The 14,673-nt window shown below is 43.7% G+C and overlaps 1 protein-coding gene across 1 annotated transcript in view; it reads right to left on the bottom strand.

Moving 5' to 3' along the window:
* Positions 1 to 14,673, bottom strand: part of PLXNA2 (plexin A2) — a 498,241-nt gene that overhangs the window by 50,959 nt on the left and 432,609 nt on the right. The window contains exons 21-22 of the mRNA XM_063142969.1: positions 14,171 to 14,313; positions 10,254 to 10,522 (exon numbers count right to left, since the gene is read on the bottom strand). Coding sequence (XP_062999039.1) covers positions 10,254 to 10,522; positions 14,171 to 14,313 — 412 coding nt within the window. The remainder of the gene's footprint in view (positions 1 to 10,253; positions 10,523 to 14,170; positions 14,314 to 14,673) is intronic.

Here is a 14,673-nt window from a genome sequence, read left to right on the forward strand (position 1 = left end):
TTACTGTATTTTAAATCTTTGCACTGCTGCTCGGTTTTATTTCAGTTTCTAATTTTATTTTATACTATAGTTTTAATTTTTTTTATGCTTTTAAATTATATTTTGTCATGTTGTATTTTATGGTTTTAATAGTTGTGAACTGCCCAGAGAGCTTCAGCTATTGGGCGATATAAAAATGTAATAAATAAATAATCCAGGCAAGATAGAGGTGGTGACGGTGGGAAGGGCAGTCCCTGAAGAGGTGTTCAACTTGTTCAGGGGTGTGTGTATATGTGTGTTGAGCTTACCCTAAAGTAACAGGTATGTAGTTTACGAGCACTTCTGGAATATGCTTTGCTCCTGGATATACAACTAAAAAACTGTGGCCACGGGCACTTCTGCACAGCTTTGGCTGGTGCATCAGCTGAGCCCCTGCTTTTTCTACAGTTCCACATGCACAGAATATATCCAGGTTCCATTACTGTAACACACATTCCCTGGGGCTACCCCTGAAAAGCATCCAGAAATTGACATTGGTGCAGAACGTGACAGCGAAGCTGCTGATAGGAGCCCAATCGTATGACCATATCACACTAATGTTATATCAAAAACACTGGGCCCCAGTATGTTGTTGGATCCAATTCAAGGCACAGGCAGGGTCTATAAAATTATATTTGGTCTGGGACTTGGAGATTTGAAAGAGCATTTCCTCCAGCATGAACTTATCTGCACACTACGATCAACGGGAGAGGCTTTGCCATGCACCCCTGTGCCAGTGAGGTATGGAGACGGGAGAGTGTGATCGCTTCTATTTGGCAGTGGCGCTCAGACTTTGGAATTCATTGCCCATAGTGACCTGGCAAGGCACTTTCTTCAGTGCAGTTTGAATGCTGTCCATTGATTATTTATTTTGGCTGCTGTTTGGCTGTATCTAGTGCTGCTGTGATTGGTTGTGGTATTGGTTATGGGTTTTTAAAATACTTTAACTGATTTATAGTATCGATGAGTGCCCTATGGGAGTGGGAAAAGTGGGGTTAAACAATTGCATAAATAAGTTGCTGCAGAATCAGCCTGCCTAATTCCTGCTCAAAGACCCATACCATATAGGAACTGGCCCTTTTTTCTGCCTAGCGCTTAAACCATTGTGGAATTCTCATCCATGCTAAAGAAAGTATTGTCTCTAAGCGACATGTTCTACAAATGAAATGCATTTGTATAAAAAACACAAATATTATTTCATTAGAACAAAACTGTGCAGAGACAAGAGCAAAGAAAAAGGTATTTGTGCCAATGGATAATATCTCTTTCATTGGCATGACTTTGGAAGAAGCATCTTTCTTATTCCAAGGTAGGCTTGTGTTGGAGTACTGTTATAACTAGAGATGGATGGTGTGAAGGTGTGAGGCCTACACAGGCTTGGGTTTGGTTTAAGCCTGAAGGCCCAAAAAATCTCCTGATGGGAGGGGGCATTCCTTGAGTTTCATTTCCCCCCTAAAGGAGTTAAGTTTCATTTGCCCAGTTTTAGGTTACCTAATGGTTTGGTTTCAGTTCTGGGGGAGGGTATAAAAAGGGGTGGAATTAACTGTTTAAATGGGGCGGATCCGCATGTCGGCCCCAGAGCGCATTTATGCGACTCCAGGGCACCCCGAAAACAATAGTCTGTACTTGCCTGTAAAAAGAAACGAGGAAGAGCCGCTGCCGCCGCCCAGCTTCCTGCTCCCTGGCCGGCTCGGAGAGCTCTTTTTGAAGAAGGCGGGGTAGAGAGCTGCTCCTTCCGCTCTCCACCCAGCTCTCCATCCCGGCCGGGGAGCAGGAAGCTGGGTGGCGTCATCGTCGTTGTCTCTTCCTCGTTTCTTTTTACAGGCAAGTACAGACTATCGTTTTCAGGGTGCCTTGGGGTCGCATAAATGCGCTCTGGGGCCGACGTGTGGATCCGCCCCAGGAGAGAGAGGAAGAACTACAGAGAGAGAGCCTCTGAAGAAGAACAGCCAAGAGAACGCTGGAAAGGACTCTAGGCCAAAGCCTACAGGTGAAAGAGTAGCTAGGCTAGAGGAAACTGCATTTTTATTTCTTTTATGCCTTTTAAAGCCTTACAGCTCTGTTTGAGTAAATACCTTAAGGTTATCTGCCTGCCTTATGTCTTGTAATCTAGTAAATTTTTTTGTTAAAACCTGGTGTTCAGGAGCGTCATTTACACTACGCCTAAACCCTAAACCCAACGTTACTAAGAGGGGAAGGTAGAAACTTAACATCAGATGAGAAGGGCTCTTAAAGAGGCAAAACATCTTTAAGGAGCAGATCAAGGGGTCCAGATAAAGGAGGAACCTTGACAGATGGATTTCTGGTTAATGTCAATTTTGCATGTGTTCATTCATAAGTCTGTTCCACCCCATTTCTGCATTAATCTGCCTGAAAATTTGACTCTAAAACTTATTTACAAACTTATGCATTCCTAAGTGTGCATTCTGGTCCTCCCCCGAGGGCTGGTTCCAGAAGGTGGTGTTGGGGGACTCCAGCTGAGCCCCTTGGTCATTGGCTTATGTGTCACAAAGGGATCAATCTTGCCTCCCACGTTATTTAACATCCACATAGAACTGCTGGGAGTGCTCATCCTGGGTATTTGGGGTGTGCTGTTACCAATATGTGGATGACCAAACTTAGTTTATCCTTTTCAACTAATACCAAGGAAGCTGTTGATGTTCTGAATCCGTGCAGTTCTAGAGGCAATAACAGGCTGGCTGAAGGCTAACTAATTAAGGCTTGATCCAGGTAAGACAAAGGTGGTCCTGATCAGGAAGAAGACCAACTCTGGAACCTACTTTGGATGGAGTAATACTCCCCTTGAGGAATAAGGCTAGCAGTCTGACGGTGCTCTGGACTCTGCTTTACACAACCAGGTATCGGCTGTTACCAGGAGCACCTCTTGCCAGCTAAGTCTTGTGTGCCAGCTGTTCCCATTCCTGAGGTCAGACCTGGTCACAGTAATACATGCCTTAGTTACATCCAGGTTGGATTTTTGCAACATGCTCTACATGTAGCTACCTTTGAAGAGTCTTTGGGAGCTTCAGTTGGTTCAGAATGCAGACGCAAAAGTGGCTGCACGCCCATGGGATTATGTTATGATCACTTGTTATGAATTTGCTTGCAGGCACAATTCAAAGTGACAGTGATTACTTTGAAAACCCTAAATGGCTGGGGTCCAGGATACTTGAGGAATTGTCTCCTCCCATACTGTTCTGCTTGCTTCCTAATATCAAGAGGAGAGGCTGTTCTCTGTGTCCCAGCCAGGGTGGAAGCTTCTTAGAGGGCAACAAGATACAGGACTTTCTCAGTGCTAAATTGATATTGTGGAACACATTGTCCTGCGAAGTACAGATGGTCACATCTCTGGGTATATTTTATTGGCTGGTTAAGATGATGATGATGATGATGATGATGATAGCAGATGTTTGCCTGATAAGTATCTGCTGTTTTATGTAAAGGTTTTGTTTTATCTGTGCTCTCTGCTTTTGTTGTATCTGTAACATATTTTATCGCACTTTTAATATTTTTACTGTATTTTATGATAAGCTGTCCTGAGTAATAGGCCCTAGAAAGGCAGAACAGAAAATTTAAAACGTAAAATAAAATTTAAAGGTACATTTGAGTTGAGAATTGCATTGCAAATTTCACAAAAATGCAAAATCTGAAGAATAACTGCATTCGAATACACACATTAGTTTGGAGGTGTGAGTCAAATCAGTTCACTTTGAAATGCAGATTGAACAAAATCTTCAAGCATCTATAGTTCTAGCACAGAACGCTATGCACTGACAGTCCAGCATAACAGTCTACCTGTTAAAATTACATCTGTCTGTCTGATTATTTATGCCATTTCATCTCTGTAATGTCTGAGCAGAAGGCCTTGCAGGCCCAGAGAAAGGAGCCACACAAGAAATCAGGTAACTGGCAATACAATGAGATAATTCAGAGACACAGAAGATGGAAATTCTGCTTCTGGCATTGTTCTGAAACTGCACCACTTTGCTGACTTCAGCAGGCATTTAAAATCCAAACAAATGTGAATCCCAGGGATTTCCCACTCCACTTTGAAATGGGAAAGTGGTGTTAGGAATGTGCTGCTGCAAAACTGAAACAAGCAGCACCGTTAGCCAAGTTGTGCTACAGCAAGAGCTCTACTAGCTTGTTCTTAGACCTAACATCACCCCTTTGAAAAAATATATCCATATGAATATTGCAGCCAGAATACTCCTTCTTCTCACATCAGTTCGTTGGTTTCTGTTCACCGCTCTGCTGCTAAGATCATCTTCTTGGCTCGCCGCTCTGACCATGTTACTCCACTTCTGAAATCTCTTCATTGGCTTCCAATTCACTTCAGAATCCAATATAAACTTCTCCTGTTAACCTACAAAGCTTTTCACTGTCTAGCTCCTTCCTATCTTTCCTCTCTCATCTCACACTATTGCCCCGCTCGTGCTCTTCGCTCCTCTGATGCCATGTTTCTCACCTGCCCAAGGGTCTCTACTTCGCTTGCTCAGCTTCGTCCATTTTCTTCTGCTGCCCCTTACGCCTGGAATGCTCTTCCAGAACATTTGCGAACTACAAGTTCAATCGCAGCTTTTAAAGCTCAGCTAAAAACTTTTCTTTTTCCTAAAGCTTTTAAAACTTGATTTTGTTCTGACTTTTATACTGTTAGTTTTACTCTACCCTGTGCCTGTTTGGTGCATTCTCTTCCCGTCCTTATTGTTTTATTATGATTTTATTAGAATGTAAGCCTATGCGGCAGGGTCTTGCTATTTTATTGTTTTACTCTGTACAGCACCATGTACATTGATGACGCTAAATAAATAAATAAATAAATAAATAATAAATGCACAGAAACCAGGTTATGCTATTTGGTTACTTGCATAACATATGGATCTTTGGGAACATCTGAATGCAGCTTTCTTTGAGCTTGAGATGTACTCATTCAGTGGGTCCAATATCTGAAACAGGAGGCAGAAGAAGAACCTGTGCCCATGCACAGAAAAAACACACCCATAGTTTAAAGCAGGGGTGGGGAATGTTTTTGGGGCACGTGGGCACATTGGAAATGTTCTGGGCACCACCATAACATGGGCATGCTAAAGATGAAAACACTAGTCTGCAACCACCTGCATCATCGTTTCCTAAGAATGTCTTGAAGTCTCATATGTTGCCCAATGGCATCCACAGGAAAACTAGGTGGGAGCAGCTAAATGCCCTCACTTGGCTTTGAAGTGATCCCAGCTTCCAGTAAAAGACTTTGTCATTTGAAAATAAATAATAAAAAAGTGGGAGCGGTAGAGAACTTCAGCAGGTGCCAAGAGGCACACTGGCACCTGTGGGTTCCCTGTTGCCTACCCTTGGCCTCATAGGTATCATAGGTTACTGTGTCCTGACTGTAGTCAGCCATAACAAAAATAAAGTCCACAAAAGCTATAGTTCTACCTCAGAATGTGGCTTTGGAACTGATTCCAAATATACAGCATCTTTTGTAACATGCAAAAAAGTTGGGGTTGGCCTTCCCATGAATCAGGGTGAGGTACTTGCATCAGGCAGCTGAGTAGGAAGAGCAGTGAATCATGTCACATCCTACCCCTGCCCGGAGGCTACTGCCACATTGGCTATACGGAAAGCCTCATGGCCAGAAGTAGCAGCTCTTGTGAGAGCCCCACAGCTGCTGCTTCTGGCCGTGTAACTTTCCATACAGACATGGTGGTGGCACCAAAATTAGGGGGAGCATGATGGGGAAAAGAGCACACAATGTGAAGGCAGCAAGAAGAGTTGCTTCTGTAACCCTCTGTCCAATATATCTTCTGCAAAGAAGCAACACTGTCAAGATTTGGAAAACTCTGGAACTGAGCTTTTCCATTTAGGGCCTTTTGTATCTTTCTCATGACACTGCAGAACTCAAAGAGGCTAGGACACATATGCAATGCAACAAGGCACTTGTAAGTCTTGCTCTTGTGGTGTAGTTGCTAAGGAGAAAATGGACATATATCTACATGTGGGTAACTGCAGTGACAAATGCCTCTCTCTCTCTCTCTCCCTCTCTCTCTTCTTTCTTTCTTTCCTGAGGACACTTTCATTGGAGTAACCTGTACTAGGTCTGGGCCCAATTGAAAGTGCTGGTATTAACAGTCAAAGCCCTAAACTGCTTGGGGTCAATTTATCTCAAGGAATGCCTCCTTCCATATGTGCCTGCACGGGACCCTAATAACACCTTCAGAGGTCCTTCTCTGTGTGCCCCTGCCAAAGGAAGTGAGGCAGGTAGCTACCAGGAGTAGGGCTTTCTCTGCTGTTCCCCTCGGTTATGGAATGAGCTCCCTAAGGAGGTTTGCTTGGCACCTACGTTATACTCTTTTCGACGCCAAGTGAGGATCTTCTTATTCTCCCAGTGTTTTAACAGTTTATCATCTTAGTCTTTTAACTTTGCAGTTTTAAGGCTGTATTTTAAATTCGTATTTTAAATCTGTACAACTCTCTGCATTGCTGCTCGGTTTTACCCTAGCTGTGTTTTTATATTGTATTTTTATATTGTGTTTTTATACTGTTGTTTATTTTATACTTTGATTCGTAGTTGATGGTTTTAACTTTTGTGAACTGCTCAGAGAGCTTCGGCTATTGAGCGGCATAGAAATGCAATAAATAAATAAATACTAATATATTATGGGAAATAGCTGGGTTCACACAGCATATCTTGTGTTTCAGGGCTGTTAGGTAGAACATCATTCAGATAGAAGGCTGTAAGATTATCACTGACTGAGAAAATTAGCCCATGTGCTACTGTTCTATGTGATGCAGACCCAAGAAACATGAAACCAAGTGGCTTTGTCATAAGGGCCACGTCCCTTCAGAGATTCAGATAAATTAGGTGTATTGAATCCTTGACCTGAATTTCCCCTCAGATTAATCTCCTGTCCATTCCTAACTCCTGAGGGAACGTGTTTTCCTGTATACTTGCCCTTCATCTTGTTCCTTTCCTTTTGACAGCTACTCCAGTCCACACAGAAGATGAAATAGGCTGGAGAAAAGTGGAGGTGGGGGAGGGGAGTGTAAGAGTGTTTCTGACACCTAAGGCCCTGTGTAACCTTAAGGCACTGTTGAGAATGATGGTTCTGTCTGTGGTGATTTTGCCCCTCCTCCATGGAAAGAAAGATTAGTATTTTGGAAAATACAGAGCCACATCTGGTACACTCAGGAATCCTGCCTCCTTCAAATTCCCAGTTGTGTTACATTGGGCTAGTGACGTGAAGAAACAACGCTCTCCTCCATCAGGGGCCTTGAGCAGCCAATTCATTTCCCTTTCCTGTCTCCAGTACAGGAGGTTAATTCTATCGTATGATTTCATGGGTGGCTGCACAAGGTCTTAAATTGGATATAAGAGAATGATTGTCTCCACTACTTCCCTCTCACATATTTCCTGCTCCCCTCTCCCCTTCCACTCTAGCTAGAAGACACAACAATCCTATAAACCTCATAGGATTTTGTCTTCTAGATACTGCTTCCCTATCAGATAAAATGGGAGTGGTTTTAGGTAGAAGTATAGAAGGGCCTAACTTTAGAGAAAACCATCACTATCAAGAATGACGCAGTGGGAAACTAGGAACAAGCAAAGACTTGTTTAGGCAAATGTGTAAAGGCTTAAAGGGGGTAGAGTCGGGGCAGTGTACACCAGCAGAGCTCCCTACATCTCCAGGCAAGCTAGCTTTGCCCACCCTCAGTTCAGACTTTGCTGTGCTGAACTGGACAAGGTCTGAAAGGAAGTTCTACTCATGTTTCCTTGACTGCAAGTAGCATTCTCCATGCAATCGCCTTATCAGAGTTCCCAATCACACAGAGAGTTCTACTTGTGTTCAAGCAAATACGAGTAAAACTCCCTTTCAGACTTTGCTAATTTAACGTGGCAGGGTCTGAACTGAGATGGGTCTGGCCTGCCCAGAAACATAGAGGCTCGGGCCAATGTTCAAGGCCCCGGCCCTTTAAGCCTTTATGCTTTCATCTGAACAGGGCTATAGTCTCCAGCATGAGATACTTCCCAAGACAGGAAGCAGAGGAACGAAGTTCCTGCAAGGAGGGACTATGCAACTTTCCACTTTCTGTGCAACATTATGCAGAGACGATGCAACTTCACATTGTGTGCAGTGTGCCACCTACAGTAACCTTATGATTTCCCTTCCATATCATTTGGACCAAAAGGAATTTGAACAGGGTACAGAACAGTTGCTCAGTTGCTTGCAGGGACTAAATACACTGAAATCTGTTCAACTAGGACACTACAAAAAAACACACATGTGACCATGGCCTAATGATTTCCTCTACATTCACAATAACTAATTGGGATGTGGTGTGGGGCTGTACCAAAATACCAGTTAGGCGAAAAATGGTATGAGCTGGGAATAAAAGCCTGACATCTGGAAAATGTAGAGTAACATGGCTAATGTCCCTGTAGGTCAGGGTCAGGCTGGTGATGCTGAGCAATGCATTTAAACTGTCAAGCTGTCAAAACCTCCACCGCATATCCTTACTTATTACTGTCACCTAGGGTCACCCCATGTGGAGTTGCTCCTTGACAATGCAGAGACCTCCAAGCACTCCTGGTGCAGGTCAGGTGAAAAGCTTAGGCAAGGATCCCCAGCTCAGTTTCTGAGACACCAAGGGCAGCATGAAAAAGTAATTGGTAGAAGAATGAGAAAGTCCCATGGGGTCTTGGTATGCTCTTGGTATGATTTACTAGACAGGGAATTCCCTGCTCTTTACTAACAGATCTCAGAGCCTTATAAATGCAGCTTTTGTTTGTGTGTACATACATAGATAATGGATAAAGTTTCAAGTGTCAAAGGATTGTGATTCCCTGGTTTCGGGAAGGATTCCTTCCCCACCCCTGCATTCAATACCTTGTTTCTTCACCCTGCACTTAAAACCCTGGCCAGATCTACACCAAGCAGGCTGTAACACTTTGAAGATGGTATCTGGAATGTGTCATGGACCCCAACAGTTGTCAATGCACTTCAATACTGTTATAAAGCAGTAGTGTAGATCCTGTCCATGCCTTCCCTAACACCTCATGGCAGCAGGGCTACCACAACTAAAGGCACAATGCAAGCCCATTCCGAGTTATACATGTAGAACCTGTCTCACCTCCCACCTGCCACCGTCCTTTTGAACCCTTTCAGAATCTGTTTTTTTGTTAAGAGCAGTCTATCTGAGCTTACAAAACTTTCTTAAGACTGGCTGGCCCAACGTTACTGTTGTGCTAATGCAACATCACAAAACGTGACATTACACAGGAATTGAGGTGATATCATGATTGAGTGAGAGGCAGATCGATCAGCAGAAATCTTTAGAATAGGAATGTTTGTCAGATACAAGTAACAGGATATTTGCTTTCTGTTTTACTTGTCTTCTAGTAAGGAGGAAACAGACCCAGAGCATCAACAGGTGAGTTCTCTGGTGTAGTCAAACAATTGTCCACTATGACGCCGAATGTGCTGTTCCTCCACTGTTTCCTATTAGCCAGCTCTACTACTGCTATCCTTGGCTCCTGTTGCTGCCACTGCCACTTCCTTCTGGCATTGATCATTCTAAAATCTTCCAGCCCCCTCACTTCTGCTTGGCTAAAACAACAGAAAAAAGGCACTAACAACCTCCTTACAAAGGGGAGGCATAGTCACCCAGCCCATTGACAAGAACCCCCTGGATCTGTTCCTGCTCTTCACCAGTGCAACCTCCTTCTCTCTCTGGTCTGGACAACGGTGATGGTGAGAAGGAGCAGCAGATACCACTGCCGACTTGCTCACTGGCTCTCTGCCTGTCAAGCAAGCAAGTGGTGGCAATGATGAGAAAGAGGAGGAGGAGCAATAGTAGTGAAAAGGTGGACTTATTGAGGGTGAGGGCACATTGAGGGTGTTATGCTCAAAAACCTGGAGTTGGCACTCCCTTTGCATGCTAGGGAAAGACACAGGGAAAGAAGAACAATGGCAGGAACCTGAGATATCAAATGCTCTAAATGAAACACCACATTTCCCAGGACCAAACCACAATTGTACAGCAAAGATTTTTTTTGAAAAGGAGACTTTCAACACTTGGTACAGTTCAAATGTTAAGCCTGGTGGATGAATCTGGTGACTTCAGCAAGATTATTTCCATCCCCACCCCTGAAATCTGCACAGCTGGGTATTTCATTCTTGATCTACAGTCTTTCCACACAAGGTACCAGGCTCTGCCAAACTGCCTTCTCTTTCCACACTTACCTGCGCAAGAGGAGTTTGGGGTGGTTTTTGTTTTCCAGATTCTTCTCAATCAGGTCAGACAGTAACTGCTTCAGGACATCGGTGGCATATTCTAACTTTCCCTGAAGTCCTGTCATGATGAGGGAAGCCACATTACCACGGTCACGCATAGAGAAACTTCGCTGCATCTCCAGGGTACGGATGAAGGTCAACAGAAAGACCTTGTTGTTGATCAGCTGGGCAAAGAGCTTCAAGGCCTTTTCAACATTCAGCTGCCCATTCCCTTGGACCTGTAAGGAGGAAGAGTGTTCTCAAAGATCAAGTTAAAGAGATGGTGCCTCTTATTTCCAGCCTGGCTTGAGCTTTCCAAAAGCTCAGAGTGTAGCCCAGTGAAGTATATTATATTGTCTGTGCACCGAGGTAAAAAAGCTCCCTAAATAGCACTTGAGCCGTGGGTCTGTGGCACACTGGCAAATTAATTACAATTTAGGCTACAGCTCAATTGAGAAGCAGCAGTAAAAATAAATAAATAAATAAATAACATTCAGGCTTTTTCTATAGTCATGGTTGTAAGTAATTCATTATGAGTCAATGCGATAAAGCATTGTGAGTAATTCTTTATCAAACTTTTTGGAGACTTATGTATTCAAGTTATTCATGTTATGTAACTAAGCAGCTGTCTAACTGGGAGTACATTCATCAGTTCTATAGCATTCTGAGAACAGTAAATAAACTAAGTATCAAGCACCAATATTTGTTTGCTATTTGCCAATGTAAACAGAAAACAAGGGATGACTACTGACTACTTAAATGGGTATTATCTCAGAGCTCCATCTGATGAGCGTTTTATTGCACGCTTGTTACTGAGCATTCACGGATTTTCGCGGGTCCCTCTAATGACGTCGTCTGCCGCCCACATGCCTCCTGCCCCTTCTAGCCTTCTTTGTGCCACAACCCTCCCCCAGTAAGTATGATTTATTTTAAAGATGGAAGTTGCCACTATCTCCTGCTGTGTGCAGGAGGAGCAGCACAATCAAAACGGCCCACTGAATGGGCCACGTGTAAGTTGTTTACTTCCTCTTTCAAAAGCGGAAGTAATGAGGGTCAAATGCGCTGGCGGAGAAGTGATGGTAAGGAAACACAATCCCCCCCCCGGTGTGATGACACTCTCACTGGTAGCCTTAATTGACATAGGTAGTGAAATGACAGAAGCAGGAGGCTCATTGGTTCGGCCATGGCATGAAGATAGGTTGGTACGAATGCAGGCTTAACAATATGCTGCTTCTTGCTTCTGAGCTCAGAACCAAACCACACCAAGGCACTGGGCAATTCATATATGCTCTAATACTATGTTCTAGAGTGATACTACCTTATACATAGGTCAATGGTTTAGATCAAAAAGGAATACAAATGAGACCAAATACAAAATGGCCCATGCTGGCCCAATTTTCATTAGACCAAATCTGCAATCAGCCAAATTTAACTAAGTTTATATGTTTTTGACTTTTTATACATTTTTTTTACATTTACAACTGTTTTTCTACTTGGAGGAGAAGATTTGCATACATGTAGCTTAGCTTACTGGAAAAGCAATATGTGTTGTATACAACCCACCAAGAACACTTCCTCTGTAAGCCCATCAAATGCTTCTGGGCTTGGCCAAAAGATTTGTTTGCAAAAACAATCTTGTACAATGAAACCAAGTATATGTAACACAACATTCTCTCGCTTAAGCTAGGTTTGACCTTCCAACCCTTCCAGCTCTGGTCTTCACAGTACTACCACTTGAACTACTTTTTGTAGCTGCCAGGTTTGTTTTAATTAGGGCCCTAGAGAAGGACTTCATATATTAATCAATAAATTAAATAGCTATTGGCAGGATATTGCAGCTGTGTAGGACAGCAAAGTTTTTTAGTTCAGCATATATGCAGACCTTGGATTTTCTCTGCCTTCACATGTCATCTCTTTGCAAGCTGTATGGTGGAAAGAGGCATGATTGCAGAGTTCCTTACCTTCTACAACAGAAGCTTTATTGAAAAGACAAAGAAAACAGGGAAGTGTTGGCATAGGAGCTATCAGGAGCAAAAATGATATCCAAACTACTTCACAGGGCACCCCTTTGGCTTATTGAGGCATGGGTATTTCTATGTAGCCATTATGCCAAGTACTCTAAGGTTATGTTCTGTAAAGAACCGTTGTTACTGGAATCAGTCAGTCAGTCAGAATACGTCATTATTAACGTTTTTGTGAACCTCCCAGAGAGCTTTGGCTATTGGGCGGTACAAATATGAAAAATAAATAAATAAATAAATAAATGAATGTTACTACTCTCACAGTAGAGTAACTGTGCATTAGTTATATATTCTGTGCATATATAACTAATGCACAGAAATGTCACTGGTGGTGTTACTAATTCTTTTGTTTTCCCATGGTCAAATGCCAGCAACAGCACTTTCATGTTGAATAACGTGTGCCATCTGCTCCTGCAGTTGCTTTAACTATATGAGAACTGTGAAGGACAGGGGTGCAAATCTGTACCTTTAATTCTGCTGTTGCTATGGGGTTGTAAGATCTGCCCCTAGGAAGGATCTGTGGTCTATTGTTCAAACTGGCTGTGCCAGGCTTTGGTGGCTGCCAGCCAAGGTCATCCCTGTTCAAGCCAGTCCAACTCCCACTGGCACCTGGAGATTATCAGGGCGGTGAACAAACTAACAGGATTCAGCTGTGGGGAAAAGAGGTGGCTTGGCCCCTATGCGGGGGGGGGGGGGAGGGCTATAGCCCGAAAAGGGCACTAGTTGGTCTATCTAAGTCATGGGACGGGGGTCCCAAAAAGAGATAAAAAGCTCTATGAAGAAGATCCTCCATCTTCCTTGGAGGTGTGTGCATATGTCAAGTGGGAAGGTCAGGTCTGTGGCAACCATGGAGGTTGCCTGGAGTTAGAAAGGTTTTTTATATTTTAACATGTGTGGGTATTCTGGAGAAGGCCAGCCGGATTTCGTCTGGGTGTGGGGTTGTATGAATGCTTCTTGGGGTAATGGCTAAGTATTAGAGTTTTTCCTCACCTTCTTTCTTCACTCTCCCTTTTCCACATTACCTCTTCCTCCCCTCTTCCCTATCCTCCCCCTTCTTATTTTAAAAGGGGCTGTTTTATGACCAAGGCCTTATGTGTTAGTTTTAGTGATTACAATAAAGTTGCTTTGGTCCCTAAATGTGTGTCTGTGGTTTATTCCCGTGAACATCTGGCTCGTCCCGGTTGTGGACAAGGCAGGGAGGTGGGTTACTTGGGAGTTTAGGATGTTTTGTCCAGGAGCCTACCTTGCAGGGTTGTCAGGTAGACCCTGACTTCCTTTACAAGAACTACCTCAAAAATGGGGTGGCTGATGATGTCATTGGTAAAGCTGAAGTGATGTGATCAAAGTCTGTCACACACAAGAGCTTTGTCAAGCAGAGGACAAGATGTAGAAAAATTGGCATGCTGCTTTGCAAAAATGGGAGCCTCGTTCCCCTTGGAACTGCAGGGTGTAATTTCTCCAAGCGCCCCCTCTCTTTGGCTTCCTTTTCACAAAGGGAGAATTCAAGGAGCATTCAAACAGTTGCTGGTGGCAAACGCAGCTGCTTTGCTGCTGGATGTTCAGGCCTGGTCATGGAGCTTTAGCATGGGGGGGGGGAAATAGAAGGCAGGACAGCAGCTACACAGAAGATCTCAAGAGGAAGCAAACTGTGTGTAAAATATCTAAAACACAGGGCTTTTGTTATAATGAACATCAGTGTTCATTGTGCTTAGCCCAGCACTTCTAATAAGATTCAGCGTGGGAGGCAGAAAGGTGCTTTCACAGCTGTGTGGGTTTTAATCTAGCTTCCCAGAGGGAACCTGGGAAGCAACAATGCCAGTTACCTGATGAGACAGAGACAGAGAGAATGCGCAGTGACTCCATTACCTCTAGTTCACGCAGGACAGGGTGGTCTTCGATGCCAGGGAACAGCACCCTCATGGCATACGTGCGATAGTCAAGGTATGGGATCCCCGAGCGGTCCAGGTCACTGGTTAACTCATTGATGTCTGTCTGCAGCTCTGCAAAAGCTATTAGAGGGAGGGAGGATGACAGACAATCAGAGACAAGCCCTGGGAATGGAAGCAGTGGTACAAGCAATCAAGGGCTGCAAATGAGCCAACCCAGGGAAGCTCGTTTACTGTAGACCTCTCTGTGTCACTCAGCTATGCCCTCAAGATGGAAGCCACTTCCCCAGCATCGCAGGAAGAGGGAGAGAGAAGGAGAGCGCCCACAATGCAAAGAACAGATGCTGAGAACAAAACACTCTTGCTAATTTGTATGCAGTTCACACCTTGTATGTAAGCACTGAAAATGCCTTGAAAGGCACTAGATAAAAATAAAGATCCTATTTTTAAATCTCTGTGCGGTGCTGCTCTCTCTCTCTCTCT

Source organism: Elgaria multicarinata, chromosome 1 (assembly GCF_023053635.1).
Source record: "Elgaria multicarinata webbii isolate HBS135686 ecotype San Diego chromosome 1, rElgMul1.1.pri, whole genome shotgun sequence".
NCBI classification, from domain to species: domain Eukaryota; kingdom Metazoa; phylum Chordata; class Lepidosauria; order Squamata; family Anguidae; genus Elgaria; species Elgaria multicarinata.